Below are 26,473 nucleotides of genomic sequence, written 5' to 3'. Positions count from 1 at the left end.
ACCTTAATTAAAAAAAGTGAAATCATAAAAATTTTATTTTAATATAACTAAACATTGTAAATGTGAAATGATTAGTTTTGCTTTTTAATTTACGGAGTATGGAAAGGTGCAATTTTAAATATGATTGTAAAAAACATTTTTGTATATCTGAATACATTTTCTGGATTTGTTATATTTATCTAACTTGAATTCATACCATAAGGCTATATTTAATGTGCCAATTAAACTTGGTTCTATATAGCACTTCTTGTGATTCATTATAGCACCTTAAAAGATTGGTGCTACAGTATACAGCACCTAAAAGGTTTTCTTTATGATTACGAGCCAAAGCACCACTTTTGGTGCTATTTAGCACCACTTATGGCTCTATTTATTGGTTCTATTTAGCACCCTTTTATAGTTCTACATAGCATTTCCTATGGTTCTATATAACACTATTTGAGAAAGGTTCTATATAGCACTATTTGACAATTGTTTTATATACCACCCAAAAGATTGGTGCTATTTAGCACAAAAAAAAAGGTTACAAGCCAAAGAACCAGTTTTGGTGCTATTTAGCACCACTTTTGGCTCTATTTAGTGGTTCTTTTTAGAGTGTATCATGTTTTTCATAATGAGACTTTACCCTTACTTTCAATTATTTTATTTCAATGAAAAGTTTATTATATCACCATTTTTAAATAAAACATATAAAGGCAATATAAAGCAAATCTATTTACAAAGGGTGCCAAAAATTTTGCCCATGATATATATAATTTGTCTGCAGATTATAAATATGTAGTACAAATATTATTAACTAACTATTAACACATTTTCATGTCCAATAACCTCTAATTTACTGCTTATTAATTTTCAGTAAGGTACTGTACTTGCTATGTTTTAGTCTGGGGTTGAATTAAAGGATTTAAAATATGAACAAGGACACGAGTATTAAGAATATTTGGATAATTATTTCTTAAAATATATTTTTAATTTTGACCCTAGGAGCCTTGCAACAATTCAGAACATTGCTCTTCTATTAGGAGAAGCAACGCTGGTGCATTTTTTTTCCTCAGATTAATATGCAACTGCAGTAAAGGCTAATACAGCTCTGCATTGAGTGGTTTGTAATGGAGTAGTTTATTTAACTGCTTTTTTTTTCACTGGGACAGTGAATCAGCATCAGTGAGTTGTTCAAACTATGCTAGTTTTTTTTACATCTTTTATTTTACGTAATGATGGTAAATGGGATAGAAATTGCACTGCTGAAATTGACACAGATTTTTAGTAATCAGACTTAGTGAGTCTTAAAAAGTGTACTTAATGAGACATTAAAAATGACAATAAACATACATATCTGTATCAGGACAGCTGGGCCTTTTTCCCTAAAGACCACCGAATGCACTGCTTCCAAAGGCCACTGAAATGAATTCAAGTCACAGATGTGTCATGAATTGTATGACGCTTATTGACAGACTGTTAATACTTGTAATACTTGCAAGCTAATTACCCTTATGAATGTCAGGGCATAGCCGGGAATGAGGCATGCAAATTATTCATCATTTGTTCATATTAATATGACACAGTGTTATGGTCTTTTGTTTTGATGAGGAAATGACACGAATTCTGATTCAGTGCCTGCTCATGGAAAACCGATGGAAGGAGCAGGTTTTACAGTGAATTCAATCAATATGAGTCTATTTTTGCTCATCATTGTGGAGCCACTAGCAGGTGGACAGACAAAAGGGAAAGAAAATATATAAAGGATAATAGATAAAAACAAATACAGATAAATTCTCCTTCTGCATGACTGAGATCAGCTTTTTGTCAGCTATTTTGGTTCCTTAATCTCAGTTTCCTTTCCATTTTTATATCCATGCATGGTTTCTTGAAAGTCTTGATTCTAATTGGCTGGACGGTGTGGAATAAAATCATCTATGCTACAAGGTTGCTGCATGCTAGATACTGATTGGGTGATAAACATTCCAAGATGTGCTATATTCAGTGATCTAAAGTGAGTCCAGGTCGGATTTTACAGTTTTATATCACTACGCTAAATGATTCCAGTTAATTTACAGCAATGAATCAAATCAAAACAGAAAACCAGAAGGCTTTGGTTGAGAAGAACTCTTTCGACACGCAGGACAAAAACCTAACCAATCTCTTGAAATACAAGAACTGAGCAGAATCTTTAGGTATGGTAACTATAGTGTAAATGAAAGAATTGACTCCATTAAATTATTGGAAAATAATGCACACCTGAGGTGATGATGCATTACAGCCCATCGCCAATAATTCCTTAATTATTACATGACTCTCTGAAATAATTGATTGGTCAATCATGACATTCCAAGGTATGCTATTCACAGATTATAACTGCTAAAACTAAAACCAAGGTACTACAAATCATCTTGACCATTAGTGAGTATTTTCATAAACATTTATTATCTGTCACGCTGGCTTGACTGTTTGGTACCATGTTTTGACTGAATAATATGAAAGTTATAGGCTGCAATCATCCATTTTTTTTTCTGCATCGGGCTGCTAATTCTGCAAAAACAATTGCCTACATGTACATTATCCCATATTTAATGCACAGGTATTTCTAGTCAGTTTTGACCAAAATACTAATTACATGCACATGCCTCATATATTAGTTGTAACTATAGTAAATCAGTGATCAGCTTTTATTCTTCTGTGTGATCTCAAGAAAGTTGACGTGTGCCACATCACAGAACTAATAGGGATTAATCAACTCACAAATATGCTTAAAAACTTCAAAAGTAATAATAACTAACAAATGTATTTTGAGTTTTTATACATGCACTCTCAGAAATAAAGGTACAGGAGCTGTCACTGGGGCACTAACTTTTCAAAAGGTACATTTTTGTACCTAAAGAGTCCATAATGGTACCCCAAATTTACTTTTTGGGTACATTTGGACACTAATATGCATTTTTAAGGTATCAATGTGGACTCTTTGGGTGCAAATCTGTATCTTTTGAAAAGGTAATGCCCCAATGACAGCTCCTGTACCTTTATTTCTGAGAGTGTATATCTAATTTTGGGTAAAATATGGACAAAAACAACTGCTGAGTTAATCTTCTAAATACATTTATAGGACCAAATGGAACCTAATAGTCGATTGGGTTTTATCCATATTTTACCCAATTTAGGTTGAAATAACAAATTATTTTTTAACAATGTAAAGTTTTGTAACTGATCAAATAATTCAGTCAAATACTGCATTGCAAAGAACAACCTTAGTTACAATTTGTATATAACTTGGCAACCAGTGTTGGGTAAGTTACTTTTGAAAAGTAATTAATAACAATTACTGATTACTTCTCAAAAATTGTATTCTGATTACAAAGACTAATTACATAATATAAAAAGTTGCTTTTAAAACATATAAAATACACCTTTAAAAATACAATAATTTAATATTCACTGAAAAACATTTCAATGGGTTGATCACAGCACCTTGACATATTCAAAAGAGCTAGAGAGATAGTTTGCCCCAAAACGTGAAATACTCCCATCATTCACTTGTTCCAAACCCATTTGTCTTTTTTTTTTTTTCATAAAGTATGAAACTGATCGGTCAGTTCTTGTCACGTGACACATGGTTTACAACTGGTTCGCCTGGGAAATATGCAATCCTACACTCGATCCATATCCTGCACAAAAATCTAATTTTGAAGAGTTGGGCCGCTGCTGTTTTGGGCACCGTTGCTCTACATGGTGACGAGTATTGTCTTTGAAGGCTTTCTGTTCAAGTGCTTGAAAAAGTTGCTGGTCGACTTAAAAACAGTCAAAAGTTCTTTAGAGACTGGACACAGACAAAATTTCACAGCAATATTTTTGTTTTTACGCTCAATGAAATCAAAGTAATCTCTGTATTTCCACTTGACGAAGCAACCACTCTCGACAGCAGTCATTCCAGCTCGCGTTCTCCAGTAATTTAAAAGCACATGCTTACATGCTAACAATGCAGCAAAAAACATGATTTAAAAGAAGCATTTTTTTCTTCTAAATATTATATTTGTAACTAACGCAGTTACATTGACTTTAGTAACTGTAGTCAAATTACGCAAATGTAAAATGTAATTCATTACATTACTGCTTTTCTCAGAAATGTTATTAGTAGATTAAAGTAATGTGTTACTGTGGAACACATTACAGCTAACTCTGTTGACAACATATTGACATGCCTTAAAGGATTTTAAAGGCAATTTACTGAGTTAGTTTTATGTACACACAAACACACGTACAGCTATCTTTAATCTTTATAGGGACTTATCAAAGATTTTGACTGAATATTCTATCGCCTACTATAACTCTACCCCTAAACCCAACCCTCACAGGAAACAATTAGCATTTTTATATTTTCAAAACACTTAATTTTGTGTGATTTATGAAAAAAAAAAATCTGCACAAGTTCAAAATACATTGGTACTGTAATGCTGGCACATTTGGTCCCCACAACATGAGGAACACAAGGTACACACGCACATGTGTTCACAAAATGAGGCAGAATTGCAGTTAAGTTTCCAAATTCCCCGGAACTTCAAGGCAAACAGTGTTTGTAGTAGCTGGACTGCGGCCAGCGAGCCGCAAACCAAAAAGCGGGCACTTGAGCACTTATGATTATAACCCTATTGGATTGTACCTCAATATGATGGGAAGGCAACAAAGGGCCGGGCTGCCACTTTCATGTCAATGAAACACAAGATGTTAGATAAAAGACTAACAGAAGCCATAAAACTGAGAGCCTACAAGAACAAAGTGGACAAACACATTCAACATCTGAGGTACTGAATTAATTTGAGGCACTGAAAAAACAAGAGATTGTCTTTTTGGGTATATTTTGGAGAGAGATAAAAGCCAAGGCGATTTTGAGAGGGGACATATGGTCATCCGCAGTGCGATTCTGTTTTGATCGCAGCCGGTTCAGCTTTATTGGGCGGCTGACAAACCAAATCTTGATGTCAATGCAGTTTTTTTTTTTGGAAGGTAACAAGTGGTGCTCCTGCTCTATAAACAAACAGTGAAAGGAGCAAAGGGACTATTGTTGTTGAAAGTCCTCAGCGGGCTGTTTCTTTCAGGACAGCACACAGCTGAGACAAAAAGCACATGAAATACACATAAAGGAAGAGGAGGGTGTACTTAAACAAATGCTTCTAAGGCAAGACACTGCAGGTGAACAGGATAAAAAAATAAATATATATATAATACTAATATTTATCACCATCCTTTCACAATTTCACAAAACAATTATATTTTTCTAAAATGTATTGGTAATAAAGAATTTCAAGCACAAAAAATCTAAACACTGAGTGAAATCATACAGTTTTATGTCACAAAGTCAATGGTCTTTGCATATAAAGGGTTCTTTTATATTCTTTAACATTCTGCATGCAGGCATTTTCCAAGGGTGCTTTCACACCTTGCTTTTGGTTTCGGAACCTGGTAGTGCAGTTTGCTTGACATATGTGAATCCAGCAATCGAGATCAAATCTGTGCCAAAACAATGGGTCTGGCATTGCCTGAATGGGTGGTCTTGGCTCACTTGAAACAAACTCTGGAGTGGATCGATTTTAATGAGAAAGCAATACGATCCGTGTCAGGCCACTGTGTATTATGGATATGGAATTAACATATATGGCTATATGAAAAGAGAATTATGAGTAGGGCCGGATGTCATTTCTACAGGTAAATGTGCGTTTCCTGTCAAATACGAAAGTGAAAGCATGTTAACTATTAACGAAAGCTGTTTATTCTTTAGGAAAATTGACTGAACAGCAGTCTTGGTTTATCTGTTATTTCTCTCTGTAATGTAAAGCCTAATGCATAACTGCTATGTATGAAAAAGTCTTATCTCTGATTTATATTTGATGACAATGTCTGTGGGTGTCATCATTCAAAATTATAGCACAGCTTTTCGCTTATATCGTCTTATTGCTCATAAACCCCGAAACTCTGACCAATGTAGGGAGATTTTACTCACATGTGACTTGTTTTAGTTTTGGTTTATTAAAAAAAAATGTTACAGTGTGAAAGCAAACCACACCAGGAACAAAGTGCAACATTGTGACAATTTTATTCCCTATTTCAGAACAAAAGAATCGATCCAAAGCACCTGAAAACACCCTAAGTGTGAGATGCAGTACTACATGGATTTTGAGGAGCCCACAGGTTTTACCTCATACCAAACTTCTGTAATATGCCCGAATTAAAGTACTCACTGTGCTCACTGCTTTGACTTGCGGGTCGAAAACGACCCGGGCACCATTTTAACAGCAGGAAAAAAAAAAAAAAAAAAAAAACTTTAACAATTTTTTTTTCTATTTTGACGTTTTCTAAAAAAAAACTAAATATTAGAAAAAAAAATTCTATTTAATTTTTTTCATTAAGGCTTTACATCTCTCTAACCCCCAGTCTGCTATTGCAGGTTTTTACAATAGAAATTACACCCTCTAATTTAGTCAAATACGAGTTGTCCACTGATTAATCATTGATGAAGAACTCCACACTGATGATGGAAAACCTAGACATTCACAGAGTTTGTAATGAAGATGAGGTTATTTGTTTATGCAAAATATATTTGTGGATTGAAATTAAACTACTTTAATTAAAAGGTTCATTGAAAGCAGGTCATTTTGACCTAAAGGATAAAATGATGTATACAGAATTTTAGACAATGTAAAATAGATTCAAATTGAGTCGGGTATCAATTCAAATGTCCTAATTTTTCAGAATATGAGTTTTGAGTTTACTACCATATTAGCTTCTCTGACTATTTCATGGCAAACATACATACAATTTACAAACTTTTATATAAAAAAACACTTTTCTAAACTAATAAAAAAAACATTAATAAATATAACATAAATAAGATAAAATTCTAATCTATTTTTTTTATATTTTCTTTGATACAAAATTCTAACATTTTAAAGCATTTACATTTAAAAAGAATTCCTTTAAATCCAATAAATACTTGTGTGAGAACATTAAAAATAGGTCATTGCAAAACTATATGTTTAACAATTACGTTGCTATTGAAGTATTTACATTTTGGAACAACATCTCCACTGAGTAGATGCCCTTAGAATATAGTTTTGAATAAATCCATGACTTTTAATGTATGCATATATTTCTGGTGGACATTTTTTTTCTCACTGAATATGAGCAACAGTCATTGACATCTAAAGAAACTAATTGATAAGGGAAACAATTAAAAGAGTATTTTGAATATTTTCTTCATACTCACTGTAAAAAAAAAAAAAAAAATGCTCGGTTCCACACAATTCCTTCATGTTAACCTATTAAGGAAGGAAGGAATTCAGTCAACATAATTGTTTTTAAAGATTTAATTGAATCGAACATAAAACAATTAAGTTGATCCTCAAAACACCTTTATATAAAGTATATGGATTCAACTCATTTTAAATAAGTAGTTTGAACAAGTATAGCAAAAATAAATGAATAATGAAAATAAAAAAAAGTCCAAAAGCCTAAAATGCACAGGTGCATAACAAACCAGTTTATGCCTGCAGTGTCTGTCCCTAATATACACATCTAAAACCATTCATTGTTTCATTTGCCCTGAAGAAACACGGCATAAAAGCATCCCGCACCAAGCACTAGGATGAAGGGATGACTTTAAAGAGAATCCCTGAAAACAGTTTGGGCTGAGGGGGATCCAGATGGTTTTCAGCATACGCAGTGTTATAAAACAAAAATGTGGTAAACAGGTGTTTATCACAGACACATACATGAGCTCAATCAGTGCTTTGCCACCGCTTCAGCTTCAGGACAAACAGAACATTTCTCACATCAAGCAGCGGCCAGAACATTTGCAATTGATTAATGTACATGATTAATCATGTACTTAAAATCTGATGCGGACAGTTGGCTTACTACATGCAAAATACGGTAAACATGGCAAACTGGTAATTCTGAAAAATCATATGCAGCAGAAATGCAAATTTCTGCAGAACATACACATTCCTTACAACCTAGGAGTTGCATTGCTTTAAAAAAAAAGATAAGATAAGAAGCAAACCATTTATAAATAAATTATATCAAAAGCACAGCTAACTTATAAAAATAAAAATAAAATTAAATCCTATTTAATAAAATAAAATAAAATAAAATAAAATAAAATCTATAATAAATAAAAGTAAAATACAATAAATGTAAGTACAATAAAATAAATAAATAAATAAATAAATAAATAAATAAATAAATAAATATAATTTAATTAACCTAAAGCACAGGTGTCAAACTCAGTTCCAAAAGGGCCGCAGCTCTGCACAGTTTAGTTCCAACCCCAATTCCAACACACCTGATCAAACTAATTGAGTCCTTCAGGCTTTTTTGAAACCTACAGGTAAGTGTGTTGGAGCAGGGTTGGAACTAAACTGTGCAGGGCTTCGCCCCTCCAGGAATTGAGTTTGACACCCCTGACCTAAAGGATAAATTAGGAAAAATAAAGATAAAGAAACATAATTCTAAAAAAAAAAAAAAAACATAAATCACACAGAAATGCAAATTACAAAGAAATAAAAAAATGTGAAAATTAAAAAAAAAGAAAGATTTAGAACACAATAAATCTTGAACTAAAATCAATTCATAAACAATTTATAAAGGAATTATAACCAAACACACTGCAAAAAATAAATTGAATGTAAGTAAAAATTTAATTAAGTAAATTAAATTATATATATATATATATATATATATATATATATATATATATATATATATATATATATATATATATATATATATATATATACATATATATATATATATATATATATATATATATATATATATATATATATATATATATATATATATATATATAATATAAAATTAATAATAATGAAATAAAATCTTTATAAACTTTCTAATCCATGTATAAACTAATTATGACCAATACCCCGCTAAAATAAAATAAAATAAAATCTTTTTAAACTTTATAAATCATTTATTAATTAATTATAACCAAACACACTGCAAAAATAAATTAAATATACACTTTATAAACTTTATAACCTTTTCTAATAACCAATACACAGCTAAAATAAAATATTTATAAACTTTATAAAACATTTATAAATGGATTATAACCAATACACTACTAAAATAAAAAAGTTAATAATAATAAAATAAAATGAAATAATCTTTATAAACTTTATAAACCATTTATAAATTAATTATAACCAATATATTGCTAAAATAAAAAATAATAATAATAAAACAAAATGAAATAATCTTCATAAGTTTTATAAAACATTTATAATTATAACCAATACACTGCTAAAATAAAATCAAAATAAAATGAAATAAGTATTTCTTAAATAGAGATTTCAAATATTTACATGAAATAGTTGAAAAAACAAAAGTATTGTCTTACTTTATATTCGGCTGCTTGGCTATTTCAAGAAACATTCTTTGGATTATTAAAATTGTCTTCTCTGTAACAAAAAAATGGTACTTGTGTGGTGCATTGACTATGTAAACAAAGTCTTATTGATTTATTTTTAGCATGTACTGGAATACCAATATTTTGACAAAACTAACCACAAAATTATAATTTTCAAAATTCTAAATTAGTCTGTAACCAACCATTGACATTCTATCATCATATACCCTTGTGTATTTCCAAACTCATTAGACATAATCTAATATGGGACAAAAATGTAAAATAAAACCGCAGAATGTCTTTGATCAGCTAAAAAACAAACTAACAAACAAAATATACATTAGTCCCCAAATGAGAAGCAATTCAGTTCCAAGAATCTCAGATCGCCAAGTTGCAGTGTAAAACTCCAGCTAAATTATCCAATAGAAGCCTGTTAAAACTTGAACGGGAATTGATTCAAATCCTCAACAATTTGTATTCTGTCATTCAGCTGTGCATTTGGACAGAAGAGACAGACAGACAGACAGACAGACTGCAGGCGTGAAATAATGTCCCATGAGCACTTCTCTCCCATTTTGCATTTCATAACAGTTTGGAATAAAGAAAAAAACTCCAGCTCTGCAAAACAGCACGCGATGGGATGTACAGTAATCTAAATGAACCTGACTATCAAGTGGCGCCGCCATGGGCCATTTGTAAATGCCAGCAAATCTTACGATGGTGGTGGCGATCCTTCATGTCTTCATAAAGACTGCTGATCCACGAGATGAGATATAACATTCAAAAAAGAGGAGCTCCAGCTGTTTCCCTTCTCTGTCTACTGGGACAGACAACTCAGAAATCCCTCAAATGCTTGATTAACAGCTGGAGCTCCCTCTCTTTATTAGCTGTCATATTCTTCACTACTCTGAATATTTTGTCAGGGTTGGATAATTTTGAAAAGTGCAGATGCAATGCTTTAAGTTTTGACTAAATGAATAAATATTAAAGCAGTATTTGCACAGGAAAAAAAGTGTATTTAAAGTCATAATGGTTAGCTATGCTGAATTATTAACCCCCTGTATATTTTTCCCCAATTTCTGTTTAACAGAAAGAAGGGTTTTTCAACACATTTCTACACATAATAGTTTTAATAACTAATTTCTAATAACTGATTTATTTAATCTTTGCCATAATGGCAGTAGATAATATTTTACTAGATATTTTTCAAGACATTTAAAGGCTTAATTAGGTTAATTAGGCAAGCTAGGATAATTAATTAGACAAGTCACTGTATAATGATGGTTTGTTCTGCAGACAGTCGAAAATAAGATTACTTAAGGGGGCTAATAATATTGACCTTAATATGTTATTATTATTATTATTATTATTTTTTTTTTCATAAAACTGATTTTATTCTAGTCAAAATAAAACAAAAAATACTTTCTCAAGGAAAAAAAAATTATATATAATAATATATAAATTTCCGATACCTTGTTGAATATATGCCACGAAGGATTAAGGCAGTTTTGAAGGTAATTGGGTCCAACCCGATACTAGTAAAGGCTGATTTATAGTAGCGCAAGCTCTGTGATTGGTCGGCTTGGTAGCGCTAACGAGTCTGGGCGGGATCGAGAGCCGCATGAATGGTGCGAGCCTGATGGAGCGATTGTTTACAAGTGTGGAGTCCCGTGAAGGAGCTCCGTATGGAAAGTTTTGTTTTGTGTTTACCTCATAGTTAAAGTGGTTGCACGTCCGCCGGTTCCTGCCTCAAAATGAGCGAGTTTGAGCCACTTGTACATCCCGGAAGTGTTCAGGAAAAGCAAAACAGCAGCGAAGAAACTCGACACAGAGGAACATTTACACCTCACTGCCAACTAGCGTTTCGAAAGTGTTAATGCAGACCAACAGAGACAGCGCACAGAAGTATAAATGCACAGCTACGCGCGTTGCCTGCGCCGTGTGTTACGCCAGTCACTTGACGCAGAAGTATAAACCAGGCTTTAACCAGGCTTAAGGTATACCTAATAAAGTAGCTGGTTAGTGTATATATGTTATTTACTTTCACTATTGTAGTAAAACCTTTTGTTATAGTAAGTAATGTAAACTCACATATTTAATAATAGAAAATTATATTTAATTATATAAGAATTTACAATTATATTATTTTAATTCAATTAATAATAGAGCAATCAATATATAAAAATTATATATATATATATATATATATATATATATATATATATATATATATATATATATATATATATATATATAAATTTTTTTCTTTATGATTCTTGCTTGTGCAATATTGCTTCACTTATCACATCTTATAAATATAAACTAGAACAAAAAATACAAATAAAAATTTGCATTATATGGACAGTCTAACCTCATTGTACCAGGCTCCATCACCAAGTGAATGCTTTTGAACCCTTAAGATGCGTTTCATTTTTTTCCAAAGTGAGTGGCACGCTCCACAATGTCAGTTCACACATCATTAAATCAGTTATGATATTACTGTAAACATATTTTAGAAATACACCCTCACCCCTTACTAAACAGTCAAACCAATTACATTTACACAACAACAAAAGACCTGTTGTGACTGAAATACAGACAGTTTGACAACTAGTGTCTGCCTTCACTATATATAGTTGACAATATTTTCAGTATTCACTGACCCCTCAAATAACATGAGCTGAACTGCAAAATACCCTATTCAACCTGTCAGCACAATGTTCAACATGCCGTTAACTCCGCCGACACACTATTTAATTTCTCGCAAAGTCCAAAAAGAACTTGAATTGTTATTGCGACGTCTTTTTTTTCCCCAAGACCCAAATATGAAAATGAGAAGATGGTACATATGCGAAATACGATTAAGACGCCGCACACAGCCTTCTCTATCAGTGGCATTTTAATTAAAAAACATTCTGCAATTCCCAGAATGCAATTACCGCTTTAGGGATTGGTGCATCGACACTGACAATTTTTCTCATTTCCTATGCATCTGCTGACAACCCTTTCAATATCTGCTTAATTCATCCAGTCCTATTCAGAGAGAATGAACAAAAAAAAAAAATGATCACATTCAATGAAAGTCTCTTTTATAACCTGTACTTTTGATCATTTGAAAAGCACACAAAGGCAGCGCACAAAGCGAACACCAAAGTAGCCATAAAAATGTATTTCCACACATTAAGTGATCTCCAATAGTCATTTATTTAGAGAAGAAAGAGGCAGAGCTGTTTAGAGATGCAAAAGTAGTCGACGAGTCACCTATTCTTTATAAATTTAGTCCTGACGGAAAGCTGCTAAAAGTCTGCATGGGGTTAAAATTGTAATTATTTTTGTGCAAATTGTATAAAATTATGGAAAAAGAAAAGCTTTACTTTGCTATGTTAATGTAATTTATACAGGACTTATGAAATAGCTAATTGATAGCAGCAATTAGAGTTTATAATGAAAAGCTATGAATTTCTAGTTTTAATTTAATACATAATCACTATAAATTCCTGGTTATTTAGATCAGTGGTTCTCAAAGTGGGAGTTTGGACCCCTCGAGGGTTGCGGGACAATGAAGAAGGTCCATAACCTACTAAAAATTGTTTTTTAAAGTTACTATATACTATATGGTAGCTTATAGTTACTAGTTTGGATTGTGACCCCTGAGGTAATTAAATTATATTAAAGACACAGCAAAAGCATCAGATGCAGCAGATTAATTTTATAACACTAGGTTAAACTTTCTAGCACATTTACAGCACTGACATGCATTAAAAAAAAAAAAAAATTAACAAAGATTACACTTGGGTCTATTGGTGTGTGCGCGCCATTGCATGCAAGGTTTCTGTATTTATATCCACCTCAGAGGATATTGGGGGTCGCGAGTCACTGACATTGTTATTTTGGGGGTCGCAGGCTGAAAAAGTTTGGGAACCCCTGATCTAGATATTACAGTATATTGTACATTTCCCTGTAGACGTCACAAGTATGATTAAAAATCGATTTAAAAATGCATTATTTGTCATGAATTATATTTAATTATCTAACAATTGTAATCTTCCTATTGAACAGAATATATCACACTGTAAAACCCAACAGTCAACATTGTCAAATGAAATGAGTGTAGTTAACTCAAAGTTAACTGAAAGTTAATTCTACTTATTGGAAAAGAGTTTTGTACTCAGTGTTGAAGGTAATGAGTTAATTAAATATTTCATTACTTCAACTTAAAAGGAGTAAGTTGACAATACTCGTATAGATTATTTTTTTACTCAAATGGTTTGTTGCAATGGGTTTCCTTAAACGGTTTGAGTTGCCTTAACTAATTGGGTTTTACAGTACTCAATTGGTTTGAGTTATCTTCATTTATTGGATTTTACTGTGCTCAGATTGCTTCATTTACTCAAATGGATTAAGTTCACAGTATATTAGGCTTAGTTTTTTAACTTAAATGGTTTATTGAAATCAGTTTCCTCAACTGGTTAAATTATTCTTAACTTTTTGGGTTTTACAGTGTAGATAAATTAAAATTCTTGTAAATTTATATATCTGAAAAAAATAAAATAAATAGGGCGTTAATTCTCAACTGAATTTAAACTCTTTAAATAAAGATTCTTTATTGACGTTGATGGCTCCATGAATAAAACAATACTGAAATGTCAAAAATGAACTAACTAACTAACTAACTAACTAAACAAATAAACAAACAAACAAACAAACAAATAGATAAATAAATAAATAAATAATTAAAACATATTTTCTTCATTAAGGCTTTATTAGCAAATATTAACAAGGAATTGTTAAAAAATTATATGAAATAAAACTGACTGTTTCTCTATATTTGGCTGTTTGGCTATTTCTAAGAAATTTCTTTTGGATTATTAAACATTTGTTCACTGTAAGAAAAAGGATATTGATACTATCTAAAAAACATTTATGTACTTTTTCAATAATCAATAATTCGACAACACTAATCATAAACATTTGTCTGTTACCAACCATTGGCTTTCTATCATCATTTAACTAATGCGTATGTCTTTTCAAGGTCATTTAATTGTTGAACAGTACTATTATATTTTACTTGTATTATATAATATAATTATTTTTTTCATCAAATCAGATGGTTGTGTGTCATGGGTTTTCAAATGGGCCATGTGAAACAACAACGAACCTCATTGGTTCTCACGTGTCAAGCAAGCATACTTGAGCTTCCATGACTTTTTTTGCTGATCAGTGTTTATATGTAAAGTACAGTGTAAATCCAATATATTCATCTTATGAAGCAATCAATTAGGAAGTCAATAGTTATATGTTTACATTTCCACATAGAATATTTCTTAATCTCTTTGCAAAAATGTTGAAGTCTCACAGTTTTGGGTGAACAGTCCTTTAATGTGAGTAGAGAAATATCTCATGTTTCATTTAAAAACGTCTGCATATGTTTCAAAGGTGAAACAAAGTCTTATGGATTTAATACAACATGAGAATTAGTAAATGATGACCAAATCTCATTTTGGATGAACTATAATTGAAAAAAAAAAAGTACATTTCAAAAGCACACACACAACACAAAAAATATGTGTTTCTTACTTTGAGATTCTGTATTGTTGCTATTCCAAAAAATCTTTTAAAAAATCTTAAATCAAGAAACCTTTTCTAGACAAATTAAAAAACCGTCTTGTTTTCAGAAATAACATTAATTAAAATTACAGTAAGTGAGTTTTTCCTTAAAACAAGCTAAACAATCTGGCAATGCGGTAATCAATAGAATCTTGTTTAGCTTTGTAATAAGATTGTTGCTCACCCTATCGATACCAAATTGATTATTTAGCTTATTTAATTTAGATTTTTTATTTCTGAAACCAGATAACATTTTATGCTTATCCAGAAAATGTTTCTAAGCTTTTAGAATTTTTAGATATTTGCACTTGAAACGAGACAAAAACGTTAAGTAAGATTATATTTTTTGCAGTGCAATTATTTAGTCAACCTATTAATAAAACATTATTAAAAAGACTCCAAAATCTGTACCTATAAAGTAATATCCGGTTTCTATCTCTGAATCAGCACCTTCTAATGTCCGCTTTACAGCATGAAACCATTTGGTGAATTCAAGACTTCTCACCTTTAATGCATTCTCATGCAGAACGTGGTCTTCTACAAATTCTCCCGCATTAGATACCAAATTAGAAAATATCCCGTCTAATAACATCAGCTGCCCTTTAAATTATTCTCTTGAACCTGCAGCACTCCATCATGCAGCGGAGTTAATTAAGCTATGGAGAGAGTAATAAAGAAGATGGATGTGGAGCAGTCAGAGACTCGCGGCCCCTCCACACGACAACAACTGAAGCCTCGTAAGGTCAGAGACCAGCGATTGATGGATCTGTCAGCCAATCGTCTTACGATGACAGTCAACTTCCTCCCCACTGAATTGGATTGTTCCTGCCCTGCAGTGCCATGAGTTTGGGGTACCGGCCTTGCTATGAATGTGGCGAATCGGAAAATGGCTGTCTGCTATTTGCCGTCAATGACATAATGCAAAGAGCCAGCCAATCAGGGTTATAGTAGATTGACTCGAATAAGACTGATAAAATAAAACAAAAATAGTAAACAAAATAGTGAAGTGGTGAATTGGAAATTGTTGTCTATATTTTGCTCTTAATGCCGTATATGCAAAAAGCCAGCCAATCAGAGTCATGGCAGACTGACTGAAATATCACTGTAAAAAAAAATAATAATAATAAAAAAAAAATAAATAAATAAATAAATAAATAAAATACAAAATAATAAAATAAAATAAAATGAAAAATAATAAAATAAAATAAAATAAATTAAATTAAATTAAAAAAGTTGTGTATTGGAAATGGAAACTGATGTCTGTTATTTGCTGTCAATGTCAAATTGATTTCAAAAACACGGTACAATAAAACAAAATAAATAAAATAAAATAATGAATGAGTAAATTAAATAAAATAATAAATTGATAAAAAATAAAACAAAATAATGAATGAATAAAGACAAATAAAATAAAATTAAATAATGAATAAATAAATAAATTAATATAAAATAAAATGATGAATGAATAAATAATATAAAATAATGAATAAATAATTAAAATAAAATAATGAATGAATAAACAAAATAGAATACAATACAATAAAATTTAATTAAAAATAAAATAAAATAAAATAAAATAAAATAAAATAAAATAAAATAAAATAAAATAAAATTAAATTAAATTAAATTAAATTAAATTAAATTAAATTAAATTAAATTAAATAAAAAAAGTTGTGTATTGGAAATGGCTCCTTGTTATTTGCTGTTTATTTTGCTATTTTATTTTTATTGTTAGTTTATTGTGGTTTAAACTATTAATAAATACTACAATACTATCATGATGCAAGAGTGTGAAAATTATTTACACAAATTTATATATATTATATACACAATTAAAATATAAATTGCATTTTGTCTACAAAAGCGTAATTATGCTTAATTACTGTCATATGCTAGTATCAAATTAAATGCAGCTAAATAAAAAAATATATATATAATAATTAAGTAAATAAATCAATAAAATAAAATGAAATGCATCAAAATAATTGGTGTATAGTATTTCACACAGCATGGCCCTCACATTCTGCACTAGGTCATTCAAGGTTAAAATGCATTTATCAAATACAGCTCTTAATGTAGAAACTATTAGGATTATAGTTTGCTGTTCTGAACACTGCCTCAGTCTCATTATTCTATTGGCTGGAACAGGCTTTTTTCATTGACATGTGAAAAAGGTGGCAGTTGAAGCAATTAGCTGTCAGTCGTACTGTAGCTTTCAAAACAGCCGTAACAAGATGCCTGAATGTGTTTTACTGAATCTCATTTTTTGATATCTCATTATCAGCCCATATAAATGATGACTGAATCAGACTGAATCTGGCCCCGAACAACCCGTGCTTATGTGAGATGCAGACAGAGCGAGAGAGAAACAAGAATGAAAAGAAAAAAACACAAGCAGCCTTTCTCCTCGGGGAAAACATTTCCATTTTGATCATGTTATCAGCCAGGAGAACAAGAGCCGGCGTACTGTTCGTGCTGTCAGGTCTGCAGTGTCCTGTTTGCCTGGACCTGATCTGGAGCTGCTGGTTTGATCAGAGTATGTGACTTACAGGCAAAGGTTAGACTGGCCTCCCTGCTGACAATCGTCCCGAAGGAGTTAGAAGCAAGGCACTGGTACGTCCCGGCGTCCATGTCTTTATTGAGGTGGTTGATGCGAAGGTTTCCTCCAGTGAGGCTGTGATGGGAGCCGGGTTTAGGGTTGACCACGCTGCCATTTAGCTTCCACCTGCAAGACAAAGCAGTTCACAGTTCACAGATTTCAATGTGAACTCATATATTTCCTCGTACATGACCTTTCATCATCAAATCATATCAGCAAGGCTTGTTTACTGCAGTGGCGTAGCGGACAGGCCCGCAGGGCACGCACCGCGGGGAGGCCCCGCGTGATTAGGGGGCCACATGTTGTCGCTATTTTAAATAATTGAAAATCTAGGAACCGCAATAATCAAACTCTTGGGAACAACTGTGGTCGGAACCAAAGTTTACAGGTCTGTGTTCTCTGAACTCCGCTCAAGCGGTGGACTACTTCATTCTGATTGCTTGCTGCCGAACCGCGTCATAGCCAATGAAGACGCGCCGATGTTTCTCGCGGCCGGTTCTCGTTAAAAAATGAATGACTTCTGGCTACTTTGACGCTCTCGCCAATTTCGGTTTGTGATCGCTCCTCAGTTTGTGAAGGATTCCCCGTGTTGTCGCGCCACCCTGCCTCCTTTCCCCGCTCCTCAATTTGTGACATAGATATATACACTAGATATCGCATAGGGACCCTGAGCATGCGTCTATAGCGCCGACATTGGTACAGTGCTCCCAGGACAAATGTCATTCAACCGCACTAGTCAAGACAGTGTTATTACGTGAAGATGCGGGACTTAAGCGCTGTCTACGAGTGTAGTAACGAGAAAACAAAGAAAACAAAGCACAAAGGCAGAACATTTCATAGGATTAAGTTTTTTACGTTTTTGTATGTTCTGAAATTTGTGCTAAACAGGTCACGTTATTGATAATAATAGCTATAGTCACTTACTGCATTCACCATAAGGCAAAGTAGCACCAACTCGCCCTAAACACTCGGTTTATGCTAGGTTTGTTGAATAAATCAGCAAACAATGCAAAAGAAATATGACAAAGAGATGCTGCGGTGCTAGAAACTTGTATTATTGTCGGCTAGCGAACCTCCGTCAGTATGAGAAGTGAAAGCAGGAGAGGAGGTATATAAGTGAATAGTACATTTCCATACACACAAACACAAGCTTTTTGTCAGGAATGCCCGTGCGATAAGTGATCCATCATGGTGGAAAAGTGATGTCAAATACAAATTTTTATAATTAAAAAAAAATGATGCATACTAACATCCAGGAAAAACTCCCGATTAGATATATGTGTATATATGTATATCTATGTGTATATGTATATAAAAATAATAATACTGCCTTGTATGTATGCATATGTATAGATATATGTATGTGTGTACACACACACACACACACACACACACACACACATACACAGTTCAAGTCTGAGTTATTGGCCCTCCTGAATTATTATCCCCCTTCACTACTAGTATATTTCTCCCCAATTTCTGTTTAACAGAAAGATTATTTTTTTTAAACACACTTTTAAACATAATCATTTATCATTTACACCAAAAGTCCAATAACTGATTTCTTTCATCTTTGCCATGATGATAGCACATATTTTACTAGATATTTTTCAAGGTTCAGCTTAAAGTGGAATATAAAGGCTTAACCAGGTTAATAAAGTTGATTAGGCAAGTTAGCGTAATTTGGCAAATCATTTTATAGTGATGTTTTTTTTTTTCTGTAGTCAATCGAAAAAATTATATTGCTTAAGGAGGTTAATAATACTGATCCTAATATGTTTTTTTTTTTTAAATTAGAACAGTTTTTACTCTTGTTAAAATAAAAACAAAAACAATTAAAAACAAATAAGACTTCCTCCAGAAGAAAAAAGTATTATCTGAAAAACTGTGAAAAATTCCTTGCTATACATACAGTGCTCAACTGCGCAAATGAGTACATCCCATTTAAATAATGATATTTTTTTTTCCCAATTGTCAGTGATTATAGGTAATGCATTTTGGTGCATAACAATAATTTAATCACCAAACTTATTTATAAATGGAAAAATAATACATTGAAAATTAAGCTAAATATTGCAAAAAAAATTAACTATAACCTAAAAAAAAATTCTTTTTTTGTTTCTCTTGATTTTTCCTTTTTTTTTTGTATTTTTGTTTAATTTTATTTATTTATTTATTTTTGTTTAATATAATATACACATACATTAATATATACACATATAATATATACACATATAATATATACAGTGTACTTGTTTTTGGACTGTTATCGTAAGTTATTTTGTTAGATTAGCTCCGGATTTGGCTTCAGTACTGACTAATTTAATGTATATGCACAAATATAATATTTTATAGCTTCTTATTAAAAATATGAATTTAGAAGAGAGATTTCTGAGGGGTGAACTTTTATATACTGAGCAGTGAATAGACATACATATATTATACATATTCTATACACTTCATACTATACTACGAAATTGTCATTGTAATTATATTTTCTCCTTTTTGTAAGTCAGTCTGGATAAACCCATCAGACAATCTGTAAAATATGTAATGTATCAAATGTAAAAAGCACTTATTATTCTCTACAGTAATACTACTGTAAATCCTCACAAATCCTCAAACAGTATAGTCAGTCTCTGCAAAAAATAAATAAATAAATAAAAAAAATGTAAAAATAAAGAAAGAAATGGTCTGGATGCAGGATGTTTGACACAACTATCGGGTGTTATCAGACAAGTGAGTACAAATCTGGGCTGGTGACACAAAAAGTTGTAAGTGTGATCCCACATAGAGACAAGCAGTGAACCACACTGAGTTACAGATACGCACGGCTGTTATTAGACTCCAGGGTAAAGCACTTAGTACACTACACCAACTCCGAGGGGATTGTCCTCGCAATTAGTACACTGTAAAGTGCTTTGCATAAAAAGTGTCTGCTAAATGAAAAGCAACCAGCTGTGGTCCTGATAAATTCAGAAGCCTGTGTTTTTTTTTCTCTACCCTCCAACACTAAGATTAATGCCCAGAATGGCACGGCTTGTGACCATCCATCTTGTTGAGCACAAAGTCATACAGCATCAAATGTGAGCTTTATCACAGTAGAGCACCAATTAAAACTGATATTTGCAGCGAGCCCCTCTGTATTCTATAGCACGCGGTGTGATTACAACAGGAATTGACTGAGATTAGTGAAGGATAGAATTCATTTAATTTATCAGGTGTATTCTCCAACCCTCCAAACAGCATTATTAAAACAAACAAGCCGGCGAATCAATACAAAAACCCGCATATAAACTAGAGTTTGAAATATAGCTCTCTTTTTAGCATTTACAGTGGTGATGGCATAAAGGCAATGCTTGGAGGTTATGTACTGTGTGTAATGTGGGGTTGAATGATTCATTGAAATCAAATTGTGAGTGCGATATGGCTTTGAGCAATTATCCTATCACAATTTAATGAAATAAATATGTGCTGTTTGCTTTACTGTGAACATGCAAGTGAGTTCATCATTTAGTGTTTTGATTTTAGGAGTTCAAGTGCTGAAATTGGTAGGATAATTAAAATTGGTAAGGATTTTTATAAGAGATATGAAACTCTGAGGGTTGGTAGTACCCATGGCATCTATATCATCTTTAACAGGGGTGTCCAAACTTGGTCCCGGAGGGCCGGTGCCCTGCTGAGTTTAGTTCCAACTTGCCTTAACACAACTGCCAGGAATTTAGCCTATCTAGTAACTGGCGCAGTCACACTGCACTTTTTGCCCCATAGACTTCCATTCATAAGCATACAACAGTGGCAGACCGGATCGCAAGCTTGTGTGAAAAGTTTCACATTTCACTGCATTTGAAAGTCCAAGCTTGGTGAAATCTAACCTGCGAAATCGCATCACGTGATTGTGTGTGACCAATAGAAGCTCAAAACATGAGCTCTCTGTACAGAAATGTAAATATGGAGTAATTGCTTGCTTCATCAATATTGTTTTTATCCCACCCTTTTTTACACTGCAGAATGACAGAATTTCACAAGCACAAACTAGTGTGACCACGGCTTAAGAGCTTGATTAGCTGGTTCAGGTGTGTTTGATTAGAGTTGGAGCTAAACTTTCCAGGACACCGGCCCTCCAAGAGCAAGTTTGGACACCACTGGTCTATAAAAATGCTTATTTTATACAGACTGATAGTGGTGCTAAAGCAATTCAAAGTACTAAGTCACTCATAATATCTTCTTAAGTTATATATAAGGACTTGCTAGGTGATCTGTATGAAAAGCAATACCGTCTTGTGGATGAGCACAAGAAGAAAGTGTATCTGAAAGATACAGTATTTCAGATTTGTAGAAATGTAGACAGTGTTCTCTAGTGGATTTGTCATCTGAAACGTACAATGAAAGGAAGCTGAAACAATGTATTTTATTATTTTGTATTTTGCTTCTTTGGAATCCTTAACTAACTAAATGCATTTTTCTTATTTGGTTGCTAGATTTTGGTTGCTAGATGGCAATTTTTTTGAAAATTTGAATGTTTTTGTTTAATACTTTTGTAAACTATTTAAAAGTTTTTCATCTTATTGGATTTAAACAAGGGCAAAGATATTCTCTAGAGCAGGGGTGACCAAACTCGTCGTGGAGGGCTGGTGTCCTGCATAGTTTAGCTTCAAAATCCTACAACACACCTGCCTGGAAGTTTCTAGTAACCTAGAAAGAGCGTGATTAGCTAGTTAAAGTGTGTTTAATTGGGGTTAAAACTAAAATATACTGGACACCGGCCCTCCAGGACCGAGTTTGGACACCCTTGCTCTAGAAAACCTAAAATTAGACTGAAAAATACTAACAAAAGACAAAAAAAAAAAAAAAAACAACGTTTGTATTTATATCTACGTTTCCATCCACCATTTTGGATATGCACATACAAGCGGTTGATGGAAATGCCAAGATGCCCATTACTTTTTAAAATGTACATAAAAAACATATGCGCTTAACCAAGTAGGATAAACTTTTTATTCAATAAGAAAAGATGCGCATAAACTGCGATGGAAACACTTTTACCATACATATTCCAGTATGCGCATTAAAAAACTTAATGTGATTTTGTTATAAGAGATCATGTGATCATAAAAATGTGGGCTGAGCACATTGTAAAACATCTGAAATGTTGTTTTGGTCATTCTAAAACGCCTTAAACGTGTTCACTGCGTGTCAAAATCGCTGGCTGAGACACAAGTAATTTATTAAATGAAGAAAGGATTCACGTAGCTTCTCTTACCACAGCAAATTCCATTCCAAAAAATTACTTTTGATGTTTGGCGCCAGTTGATCAGGAAGTGACGATTTTGTGCGCTTTGACTCATTGAATGGAAATGCAGTTTTATTCCCATGTTTTTTATGTGATAATCCAGCTTTGTAAATAAAGTTAATGTGCAGTTTTGGATGGAAACATTTATAAATCTTAAATACAAACACAAATAGAAAATTTGATGAGCACATGGAACATATGATTCTAAAATGGTATGTAAACCTTGATGTAAACATTACTGTTTTGTAACATAATTTAAATATTAAATTACATGGATATTTCCCCCTAAATGGTCATTCAGCAGATGGCCTTTCCATCACTGATGGTTACAAGCTTGCTAAATGAAGGATAATCTTTTTTACACTTAAAACCAGATAATTGTAGCATAATTATAACCCAGTATTAGTAATAATTATAATTAGGGTCAGACAGAATCTGCCGACATTTCTTGCTATTTCTGCGCAGAATTTTGAAAAAAATAAAATAAAATCCGTGGATTAATGCAGAATGATTTTGGGAGTATCAAAAATAACACCATCTTAACTTTTATTTAATCTTTACAATGGAAATCCAATTGGATTCACTTAACTAATAAAAAAAAAAAAAAAAGCAATTCTCTTATATGATATATATATCTGCTAAAAGACACAAAATATTACTTTATAAACTGTATTGTACATAAATCATATGTGCATTTTATATTCATCAATAATATTAGTGAAATAATTTAAAAACTGAATAAATATAAATTTACACACATTTATAGAAGTAAACAAAAGACTCAATTATGGGCTAAAAATCTTTGGAAATTTCTGCGAGAGCACATTCTGTGTGGGCCTAATTATAATTATTTTTTATATATAACTGTAGACTGTTTATGATAATTTATGAAAATGTATTTTATTTTGTTTTATTTGTATTATTTGTAATAATAATAATAATAATAATAATAATAACAATAACAACAACACCAATAATAATAATAATAATAATAATAATAACAACAACAACAACAACAACAACAACAACAACAACAACAACAACAACAATGATAATAATAATAATAATAATAATAATAATAATTATTATTATTATTATTATTATTTATTATTATTATTATTATTATTATTATTATTATTATTATTATTATTATTATTATTATTATTCGTTTTCTTTTCTGCTTAGTCTCTTTATTAATCAGGGGACGCCACAGCGAATGAACCGCCAACTTATTCAGCATATGTTTTACACAACTGATGCCTTTACAGCTGCAACCCAACACTGGGAAACACTTACACACTCGTGTATTTACACACATACACCACTCCAATTTAGCTTATTCAATTAATCTATAGTATACATGTCCTTGGTCTGGGAGAAACTGGATAACCCGAAAGAAACCCTTGTAAACACAGGGAGAACATGCAACTTCACACAGAAATGCCAACTGTCCCAGCGACTTTCTTGGCATGAGGCGATCGTGCTACCCACTGTGCCACCATGATGCCATAATAATAATAATAATAATAATAATAATAATAATAATAATAATAATAATAATACAAACTAAACATTTTTAGTAAATCACAATAATTAATGGGAACGTTGGAAACCTCTAAAGGATTCAAGTGTAGTTCTGAGCTCCTATAAGTTATTAATACCAGCTATCTTTTCAACAAGGCAAAAATATTTCGCTGCATGAATGTTTAACCATTTGACAAACAGGCAGTTTTTTATTGCTGTCCTTGCATGGATCAATAATTAAAACATCATCTCTCTTTCAACCTCCCACTGCAGCAACTTCACTTTTTAAGATGCAATAAAATATGTCGAATAGATTTTCCTACCTGCAGACATCTCAAAAGGCTCTATCTTTTTTTTTAAAAAACCAATATCAAATCGCTACATAAGGTGTCAGACTGCTTACAACCCATATTTTACTTCTGTAATGTGATGGGACACCTTTCTGAGCGAAATATGCTGTTCAAATGGAGGGTGATAGTTGATTTTATCCATCGGTAATTTGGTCATGAAAAGTGGCCTCTAAATGACAGGCGGTTGGCGGAGAGGAGTTGAATGCAGAAAAGGACGTTTTCATCCAATTTTAGACAGAATTTCTAAAGACTGCTCCTTTTCTATTTGATATAACTCGCACTGATGAATCATTTACAATAAGATTAGAGACGAAATCATAAAATGCACATTTAGCCAGCAGCCACTGTGGCTTTTTTGATTTGCGAGTGTGTTATATATGCAAGGTGCCCCTGTTTGTGCCTGACAGGGTGATGAGGCCTACAGGCTCAGTATGGTTAGGGTTAGCGGCAAGTTTAGGGTTATGTCCTCGACCGCCTGTCAGGCATAAAGCAGGGCACCTTCCACCAATATCAGCTGCAGATGTTGCAGCAGACAGCATTGCTCTGGACTAAAGCTGCTACATGTCCCTAAGAACAAGAGAATGCATTCATAACATTTCAGAAGTGGAAACTGCATAGTAATCTGGTAACTCACATTATATATTGTGATTATTTAGGAGGACATTCACTTCACTTACAGACATGCACTGCTGGGTTGCTTTCATGCCGTTTTAGTTAGTGCTGTCATCATACAGCAAGAAGGTTGCTGGTTCGAGCCTCGGCTGGGTCAGTTGCCGTTTCTGTGTGGAGTTAACATGTTCTCCCTGCATTCGCGAGGGCTTACTCCGGGTGCTCTGGTTTCCCCCACAGTCCAAAGACATGTGGTACAGGTAAATTCGGTAGGCTAAATTGTCCGTAGTGTATGAGTGTGAATAAGTGTGTGCGGATGTTTCCCAGAGATGGGTTGTGGCTGGAAGGGCATCCCCTGCATGAAAATGTGCTGGATAAGTTGGCGGTTCATTCCGCTGTGGTGACCCCGCATTAATAAAGGGACTAAGCCGAAAATAAAATAAATGAATGAATGATTTAGGTCCAGTATCCAATGAGATGTAGCTGTTGAGGAGGGAAAAAATTAAATAAAATAAAATAAAATAAAATAAAATAAAATAAAATAAAATAAAATAAAATAAATAAAATAAAATAAAATAAAATAAAATAAAATAAAATAAAATAAAATTAAATTAAATTAAATTAAAAATTAAATTAAAAATTAAATTAAAAAATTTTATTAAATTAAAAAATAATAATATAAATAAACACATTAATTAATTAATACAAAAGCAAGCTGACACATTAAAGCAGTCACTGAATGTTATTTTTTCTTTGTCATTGGTGAAGTTTTGTTCCTCGCCACTGTCTGTTTATAAGTATCAATCTCTCTCTTGAGGTTTTTGTTCCTTCACTTTTGTCAATTGGTGAAGTTTTGTTCCTCGCCACTGTCTGTTTATAAGTATCAATCTCTCTCTTGAGGTTTTTTCCTTCATTCTTGTCAATTGGTGAAGTTTGTAGCTCGCCACTGTCGCCACTAACTTGCTTAGTTTGGGACTCGTGGAGCTGCGCATCGATGGATTTTCTCTTTAGTGTTTGGACTTTCAGCAGTGATAATTAAACCACACTGCACTGGACGACATTGAACTTCAACTCTG

At 32.4% G+C, this 26,473-nt stretch overlaps 1 protein-coding gene across 8 annotated transcripts in view; it reads right to left on the bottom strand.

Annotated features, from left to right (window-relative positions):
• Window positions 1-26,473, bottom strand: part of cntn4 (contactin 4) — a 445,220-nt gene that overhangs the window by 206,590 nt on the left and 212,157 nt on the right. For all 8 annotated transcript variants that reach the window (XM_009302657.4, XM_073953300.1, XM_068221777.2 and 5 more), the window contains 1 exon segment: window positions 17,572-17,747. In XM_009302657.4, coding sequence (XP_009300932.1) covers window positions 17,572-17,747 — 176 coding nt within the window.

Source organism: Danio rerio, chromosome 6 (genome assembly GCF_049306965.1).
Source record: "Danio rerio strain Tuebingen ecotype United States chromosome 6, GRCz12tu, whole genome shotgun sequence".
Lineage (NCBI taxonomy): Eukaryota > Metazoa > Chordata > Actinopteri > Cypriniformes > Danionidae > Danio > Danio rerio.
This window is presented reverse-complemented; position numbering and strand designations above follow the sequence as displayed.